The following is a 9110-nucleotide window of genomic DNA, read 5'->3' as shown; positions in this document are numbered from 1 at the left end:
TGGGGGGGGGGAGAGATAGTGAGCGAAAAACTTTGTGCGAGCGAGACGAGAAGGACGCGGCAGGAGAGGAACGCGCACACGGGGCAGGATTGGGAAGTGTTCAATGCCACGGGATTACCTTCCGCCCGCCGTGCTTGGCCCGAGCCGCCGCGCGCTCCTGCAGCGGACGGACGCGGGACCTCGATGATCCGCGAGCCCGGCCGCTGAGTGTCCCGGCTGTGCTCTCGCGACGCGGCTAGCCCGCTCCGCCCGCTCCGCAGGTGGGGACCCAGGAGCGGCCCCGGAGTCAGATGGCGGTACTGGCGATGCCCAGGACTCAGAACCTTCTGCACGCGTTCTTACAGGTTAGTGCGGGGCGCCTTTTTTATTTTTGCTGCGCAGGAGGTCTGCACGTGGTCCCTGATGCATTGGCACGTCCCTGTCGCCCTGTTCTGAAATCCACACGCTTGTGTTTGCGGAACATGCTGCAAAATAACTGTAACCAGCTGTTGTCTTACGAAGGCAACACGAGACGACATAAACGAGCTTTACAGCCAAGGTACGTTGCGCGAGCATTTCCAAACCGTTTGCGCCAAACAGTCCAGCACTACTGAATGTTAGCAGTGAGTACGTTATGCTGCAGAAGTAGACTTTCAAGCACACAAACACAGGACCGTACAGAGAGTGGAGTGTGCGACACGCGGGGCAGTCTACAACGACGCATCTCTGCAGCTAGACAGACTTTTAGAGACTTGTTAACGAGTCTCTCTGTTAAAAGCAGATCCGTGGGACCTTGTTAAAAGCGACCAGTCCGCCCCTACACAGAGGGCAGTAGTCGTGTGTGTAAGACTGTCCATTCGTCCCTTCTCACACGCCCTCATCAGGGTCAGGGCTGCGGGCGGCCAGGGGCGAGCAACAGCCGCAAGACGGCAGGGTCCTCCCAGTCCATCACACACACAGACACACACACACACTCACACAAGTTAATTGACCCACCAGCAAGTCTTTGGACTGTGGGAGGAAACCCACACGAACGTGGCGAGAACATGCAGACTCCACCCAGACAGCACCCCGGGGCCGCAATGGAACCCAGGGCCCGAGCGCTGTGAGGCAGCAGTGTTGACCCCTGAGATCACCGTGCCTACCAGAGAGCATCATGTCCTCCGGAACTCCTCTCAGAACCTATTCATTAATATTGACGACTGTATAGGAAATGGCATTTAAACGTTGCTCTTTAAACATGTTTAAAGAAGTCACAAAAGGGAATCATCATAAAAAAGTAATTTTAATTAATTTAGGGTATTTTGAATAATTATTAAAAGTGAAAAATCTTGTGTTCTGTAGATTTACCACACCTGCAAAGGAAGAATGCATTTTTAAATCAGAATCTACAGTTTTTCAAGTTTCTTTTTAACCCTAGACGTTTTAATACAGTACCAGGCAGGGCGGGCGGCGGTGGAGCTCCTCTTCGGAATAATTACGACAAGGGCGCCGATAGTTCGCGAGATCAAAGACCTGGATAAACTCAAAACTCTTTACAAAAATCCCGACCTCAACCCCGAGTGCGAGTGGGTACGGGGATACACTCCCCACTCCACACGACGAGACCACCACTCACCGTCTTGTTTCATAGGAACAAGCAATAGGTGAATTCCAGGCTGAAAAGAAAAGAGGGAAAACACAACGTTTCGGCTGTGAAGCCTTCTACACACCTGAAGACACACCTGAAGAAGGCTTCACAGCCGAAACGTTGTTTTCTTTCTTCTTTTTCTCAGCCTGGAATAAACCTATCACTTGTTCCTTTGCAGACTACGCGTGCTGACGCAGCTACCCGCCTGACCCGTTTCATAGTACGAACATATCCAACTGTGAATTGGGGGTGCCAATCAGAGGCAACCGGGTGTACCCCAAAATACAGCGTTCACCGCTCCCCTCGAGTTTTGTGGGCGCCAACGGCGCGTTTTCTTCGTGTTAAATTTCCTTCCATGTTTAATCGGAAGAATTTGCCGCCTCTCGTTTTAGAAAACAATTGAAAAAGCGACGATTTTTTCCCAAATGTATTCACAACTATAGCTAGCATTTTCGTCACTCTGTCAGTCAGGCAGTTCTTAGTGCTTTTCTTTAGCTCTGGTTGTGTTCAAAGTAGTGTTGTGTTGGTAGTGTTTATTAGCTCTGGTTGTGTTCAAAGTAGTGTTGTGTTGGTAGTGTTTATTAGCTGTGGTTGTGTTCAAAGTAGTGTTGTGTTGCTAGTGTTTATTAGCTGTGGTTGTGTTCAAAGTAGTGTTGTGTTGCTAGTGTTTATTAGCTGTGGTTGTGTTCAAAGTAGTGTTGTGTTGCTAGTGTTTATTAGCTCTGGTTGTGTTCAAAGTAGTGTTGTGTTGGTAGTGTTTATTAGCTGTGGTTGTGTTCAAAGTAGTGTTGTGTTGGTAGTGTTTATTAGCTCTGGTTGTGTTCAAAGGTTTTTAACCGCTGTGAGGTCAGGTAAAGGACAGGTGAGAGAAAGCCAAGGGTTTCACTGTTGAAACGGTCTGTACCGCTCGCGTGGAAAGACGTGTCCGTGAGAAGTTTGCGTCCACGGACACTCTCTCTCGGGGCGCAGGACGAGCCCGTTGTGTTGGTCTGGTTCCAGCAGGCGGCCCAGGGTCTGTTTCCACAGCGGGATAAAGGCAGGTTCTAATTCAATTCAGTAATAATTCAGTAATAATCTAATAATCTAATTCAGGCATGAACAGCAACTGTCACGGCCTTCGAAATACTGCTGGACCCTGCTAGAGGGACACACTGGGCTAGAGTGGGGTACAGTGGGATACACTAGGCTAGAGTGGGGTACAGTGGGAAAGGGTTTGATATGAGATGCAGGGAGTACAGTGGGGTGCAGTTTGATATTGTGAGATACAGTGGGGCCCAGTGGGATACAGCTAGGTAGAATGGGATATAATGAGGTACAGTTTGATATTGTGAAATAGTCAGGTACAGTGGGGTGCAGGTTGTTGATATTGTGAGGTACACCGGGGTGCAGGTTGATAGCGTGAGATATAGTGGGGTGTAGGTTGATATTGTGAGGTACACTGGGGTGCAGGTTGATATTGTTGAGGTACACCGGGGTGCATGTTGATAGCATGAGATGTAGTGGGGGGCAAGTTGATATTGTGAGGTACACCGGGGTGCAGGTTGATAGCATGAGATATAGTGGGGGGCAGGTTGATATTGTGAGGTACACCGGGGTGCAGGTTGATATTGTGAGGTACAGTGGGGTGCAGGTTGATAGCGTGAGATATAGTGGGGGGCAGGTTGATATTGTGAGGTACAGTGGTATGCAGGTTGATATTGTGAGGTACAGTGGGGTGCAGGTTGATAGCGTGAGATATAGTGGGGTGCAGGTTGATATTGTGAGGTACACCAGGGTGCAGGTTGATATTGTGAGGTACAGTGGGGGGCACTGAAGCACAGTGGAAGAAACAGCACCGATCTGTTCTCAACCAGTGGCCCTCCCTGAGAGATCTGCCTCCTTCTCTGCAGGGGCTCAGCCAGTCCCTGGTGGGCAGTGAGCCAGTCAGCCATCAGAGGAGGCAAGTAAACATCATGTTCCCAGCATGAACCACCTGACCCAGTGTCTCTGACACTACAGATCAGAGTTACCCTGTGCACTCCAGGACCTTGGCCAGCATGACAGATCCCCTCAAATAATAAAACAGAGAGAAATATGTTACTACAGCTAACATGAATACGGTCAAATAACATATATTCTCTTGTCCATCAGCACTGGATGAAGTCTTCAACTAGTTACTTGCCTTCTGTTTGTGGCCACTGACCAAAATGCATGTTAATAACCTGACTTAAACTAACATGAAATACACTCAGGCAGATGCTGTGACAAAGCTGCCCGGAGATCTTACATGGGCATGGAGCTCAGTGTTAAGTACAATACAATTCAGCTGAGGTATTTATTTACAAGAGAAACAACGAGTGAAAGGGCAGGGGAGTCCCGAAACTGAAGGCACTGGGTCTCTTTCCCCTCCCAGAAACCCTGTTCCCCAGATGCTGCTCTGTGGGCACCCTGGGGACCTGGGGGTTTTAGGAATCCCTGTCCTGCTCTTCCACAGCCCATCACCCTCAGCCAGCGACCCAGCTGGCCGAGAAATGAGCCGGGCAGAGGCCTTTAGAGAGGGAGACCTCCAGTCCAGTCAGAACCTGCACAAAGCCAATCCTGACCCGATGGGAAGGAACTGTCACGCCCCACACGAGGGCCCCACACTCTCCCTCGCCAGCGCCACTGCATTCCCAAACCCACTGTTTCACGATCTCATTCCTGACTGAACCCATCACATTCTCACAGGCACCCGAGTCCACAGATTCTCACTCCCGAGCCAATTCTCCACCCACGTCCCTCTCCCTTCACTATTTAAAGTTCCCTCGCGCCCTGTTGAGAAGCCTCCTTTAGAGAGCTCTAGTGCGCGTTTTTGTCTCGTCGGATTTCCCGGTTTTTGGACCCCACTTTTCCCATTGTCGATCTTGTCCCTCGGATTTCGCCTTTCGGATTGTCTTCTCGGTGATCTGTCTGTCTCGGTTAGCCTGGTTATCTGATCTCTAGCTCCTCCTATTGACCTTGCTTCCGGATTACGATTTTGGATTGTTAGCCTCATTGTTAGATTATTAGAATTCACTGCTACGCACAGGATTCCCTGACAGGAACCTGGTTCCTGGCTGGAAGAGTGACCATCTGCTAGCTGAGCCATCGTATTCACCTTCAGTAACATCAAGATCAGCTGAGAGCTCACAAGGCACAATGAATCTTTGCTGGACATTCCTCGTGGTTTGTCCATAACGGATCTGTGACTATAGACAATTACTGCTTGCTTAGATGTTTCCCAGATTAGTGTTATCAGATTGCTACTAAAACCTGTATGATAGAAGTCTGATGCTCCTAACGAGGACAGGAGTTTAGCCTACTGGAAAGTACACTATTACAATGTAATTTTATAGACGCAGTATATTGCTCAATGAGCATCTACATTAACAATGTTATCCTAACCTTAACACTGGGCTACTTGATCATTTAACATGCTCCGTCGCACAAAAAATCTGATTTGTTTTCCAAAATCCTTGGAATCAGGGCTTCCTAATCCCTGCACCTGGTCATCTCTGGTTTTATCCGATGGCGAAGCACCTTGCTCCATCACAGCTCTGGGGTTCTGGGTTCAGTTCCTGGGGTGCTATGTGTGTGGAGTTTGTACATTCTGCCTGTATTTGTGTGGGTTGCTCTGGTTCTCTCCCACAGTCCAACGAGATGCTGGCAGGTTCATTAAGCTGCAGGAAATTTGGCCCGGGTGTGAACATATGTGTGTCTGTGTACCTGCCCAGGGTACATCCTGCTTTCCTCTCACTGCTTGCTGGGATAGGCTCTGGGTCTTCTGCGACTCTTTTCTGGATGAAGCAATAAGATGATGGACGGATGGACGAACCACTAGTGGGTTAATAGCAGTTGTAGCTCACTTATTAAGTTTGTTGAATTGGCTCATTTTAATTGGTTTTGGCTCCTGAGACATAAAGGGGATTCAAGCTCTCACTGAAATTGCATCTTTTTTAACTGACCGCAAAGCCAATTAATCGCGTTATTTGTTTAATTAAAGCTTCAATCAATTAACCGAGAGCTCAGCAACAAGGAGACCCAGAAGACTAGACGCTAATGAGGAGCAGAATCACAGAGTATTGTTGCCTCAACTCTTTCTTTATCCATTCTGTGTCAGCTGGCGGTGCAATATAGCACCCAGTTGTTAGAGCCGACGTGTGATGTTCACACTGCCCCGGTTAGCAAGCCTGGGAGAGTATGTCCGCTTCACACCATCAGTTCACAGTGCTTTGACAATGTTGCACAAATGCTGTAGGAATGTAGCACCAAAACATTACAACTCAGAATTCGCATTTTAACTTGCCGACGCGTTGCAACGTTAACGCAGGCTGTCAGCTGGGGATTTGGTCAAATTCCACCATGCGAGTCGTTCAACGCCTCTGCAACATGCCCAAGTGACGGGCTCCATGAACACTCACTCATCACACCTGCCAGCACAGCCAAAACCGTCCCATCTGTCCATTTCCTGAACGTTTCTTCCAAATCGGGGTCAAAGGGGAGCCTATCCCAGCGAGCAACAGGCACGAGGCGGGGTGAACTTGGGGCAGGACACCAGTCCATCACAGGACACCGTCAGGGTCGACGTTAGGAGCGCCTGGTTGGACCCTGGACCCTCTGCGGCGCTGGGACTGTAGGTAGGTAGTGATGGGTGTCCAAATCCCAAGGGCAAGAGGCGAAAGTCGTAGTCGAGGTAGAAGAGCTAGGCCGGGGATCACAAGAGTCAGGTCGACAGGATCCACGTCCAAAACGAGAGGAGAGACGAAGTCGAAGCCGGAGGAAAACAAGGTGGGGTAGCCAGAAATCGGGTCGAGGGTAGTTTACGCGCACCAGAGAAAGCCAAAGAGAACGTCTCACTAGTGAGCGGGGCCTGAGAGGAGTGAGAGGGTGTTAACGGGGAAGAGAGTGAGGAAGGACAACTGGTTAATTAGTGCGCAGGCGTTGGTGGTGAGAGGTGCTCGTAGACACACAGACATTCACACACACTACCCAGAAGCCAATTAACCCACCAGCACGTCTCTGGGCTGCAGGAGGAAACCCATGTGACCACAGGGAGAACATCCAAACCCACGCCAACATGCCCCCCTGTTCCACTGGGCCGCCCCTAAATCAGACAACCAAACCAGACCAGCTCTCAGGGCTCATCGGAAGAGCACAGCTCTCCCCTTTTCCCTTTTTCCCGCCTTTCCCGTATTGTTCATTTTTCCGTGTGGAATGCCAGTCCTGCTCCAGCTTCCTGTTATGTTTTCCGCTGTCCATCGCGGGGCAGCAGCCAGATCCGACAGAGCAGTCCGGCTCGGCGTGCCGAGTGAGCGACACGCCCTGACTGACCGCTCCTTTCCCTTGGCAGGACCGGACCCCCAGCTCCTCCCCCGACAGCGGCCCCCAGCGGCCCCTGCCCTTCCTGGCGTCCACGTGTGGGCAGGCGAGGCCCGCGGCCCCCGAGGCGCCCCCGTTCCCCTATGAGGCGGCCGTGGGGTGCAGCTCGGGCATGTTTCCTCTGTGGAGCAACGAGGCGCCCCCCGGCGCGGGCCTGGGGGCGCACCAGATGGCGTTCGGCATGCCCAAGGTGCAGTTCCCGGGGCACGTGCAGCCAGGCTTGGGGTCCCACCACCCCCAACACCAACACCCCCCCCACGAGCTGCCCCTCACCCCCCCGGCAGAACCCCTGCCCCCCCACTACTCCTTCGAACTGTCCCCCGTCAAGGTGCTCCCCTCCCAGGCGCAGGGCGGCGGCTCCTATCCCTACCCCCAGCCCAGCGGCATCATGGGACAGAGCTTCCCCAGCTTCCTGCCGAACTCCTCCGCCCGCCATCACCTGCCCGCGGGGGCGCACATGGACGACGGCCAGCAGTGGTGGAGCCTCCCCCCGGCCAACGCCCCGCCCCCCGGGCACCCCTTCGCTCTAGGGCGCCCCCTGGTGCTGGGGCCCCAGCCGCAGATCGCCGCCCTGCTGCAGGGCCCCTCCAAGGGCCTGCTGAGCTCCACGCGCCGCTGCCGCAGGTGCAAGTGCCCCAACTGCCAGGCGGGCGCCGGCGCCCCCCCGCCGGACGAGCCGGGCCGCAAGAAGCTGCACGTCTGTCACCTGCCCGAGTGCGGCAAGGTGTACAAGAAGACCTCGCACCTCAAGGCCCACCTGCGCTGGCACGCGGGCGAGCGCCCCTTCGTCTGCAACTGGCTCTTCTGCGGCAAGAGCTTCACCCGCTCGGACGAGCTGCAGCGCCACCTGCGCACGCACACCGGCGAGAAGCGCTTCGGCTGCCAGGAGTGCGGCAAGCGCTTCATGCGCAGCGACCACCTGGCCAAGCACGTCAAGACGCACCAGAACCGGAAGGGCCGGCAGGCGCACTTCCTGGGCGGGCCGGAGAGCGTGCTGGGCGGCATTAAGAAGGAGTAGGAGCTCGCCTCGCTGCGCGCCGGCCGACTTTCGCTTTTTGACCTGTTACCGTTCCCCACCCCTTCCAATTTTGCCTGTTAGCGGAACTCCTCCAACCCGTTTCTCCACGAATCCGCTTCGCCGTCATTAGGATCCCCTGTCGGTTCTGCCGGCTGCGCGCACGGACTGCTACGGCGCGCGTTCCTGAGGGCTGCCCGGCCCCGCCTGGTGAACCCTGAGCCGAGGCGAACGCGCGCTCCCCGGAGAGGGCTCCTGCGCGCGTCCGTGCTGGATTGACGTCAGTGATCGCCGAGGCTCCTGGAGATGACACGCACCTGACCCGAAGTCCCACGGCTTCTCCAGGAGGCTGTCTTGCCCGTATATTTGAGTTTGTATATATAGCTCCTATACATACAGAAGAATTATATTATAATTCCTGGACTACATTCCTGTAACATCACAGTTTCTTGTAATATTTTAATTAATAGGTACTATGGAATTCATAGTTCCCCACGATATTGTGAAATTTGACACGATTTTTTTTACTGTATTTCAGTTCTAACTTTATATATATATGGTCCAGAATGTAAAAATAGTCTGTGCCTCACTCGTCAGCTGTACCTGCTGTGATGAATTCAGCGTGTCGCTGCCGCCAGAGTGGGGAGCTGGCCTTTTTTTTTAAAAAAAAGAAGGATTTCAGAGCGTTCCCAATTCCTTTGTCCTTACGAAGCCTGCTGGAAACGTTTCTTGAACAGTCTTCGAACACTTCAAGCATGTTATGCCGGCCCCTGTAGCGATTTGTCTAGGCGCACAATGCTTTGGAGACTCCATTAGGTGGGAACACTGATGCGCGTCTCGGTTGTAATGTCAGTATTGTAATATTCCTAATTACAGCCCGCTAAGTGTCCTTGAGAACTGATCCTACTGCTTTCCCTCCGGCCCTCCGGAGCGCCGAGCGGCGTCAGATGTGGCCGGCTGTACCCCCCGGAGTGGGCCGTCTGGAGCGGAACCGCGGATTCGGCTGTATATAGTGTATATCTGTCTGCAGTGCAACGGCTTGTGTAAAGGAGTTTCGACCGGAAATAAAAAAAACATACTTTGTTCTAATTAAACTGTTTAAAAAAGCCC

The 9110-nt window shown here is 52.7% G+C and overlaps 1 protein-coding gene across 2 annotated transcripts; it reads left to right on the top strand.

Moving 5' to 3' along the window:
• On the top strand, positions 1–9110 carry sp5l (Sp5 transcription factor-like). Of its 2 annotated transcripts, XR_015938806.1 has the most exons (3): positions 1–344; positions 6957–8360; positions 8877–9110. XR_015938806.1 is itself a non-coding variant. In XM_088633388.1 (2 exons), the coding sequence occupies exons 1-2, from the start codon at positions 291–293 to the stop codon at positions 8001–8003; spliced, it is 1101 nt and encodes a 366-aa protein (XP_088489514.1). In that variant the 5' UTR covers positions 1–290; the 3' UTR covers positions 8004–9110. The 2 variants fall into 2 exon arrangements, 1 of the variants encoding a protein (XP_088489514.1); XM_088633388.1 differs by having other exon boundaries at positions 6957–9110.

The sequence above is a fragment of the Lepisosteus platostomus genome, chromosome 1 (genome assembly GCF_059453375.1).
Source record: "Lepisosteus platostomus isolate fLepPlt1 chromosome 1, fLepPlt1.hap1, whole genome shotgun sequence".
NCBI classification, from domain to species: Eukaryota; Metazoa; Chordata; class Actinopteri; order Semionotiformes; family Lepisosteidae; genus Lepisosteus; species Lepisosteus platostomus.
Note: the sequence above shows the minus strand (reverse complement) of the source record. Positions and strands in the feature narration are given on the sequence as shown.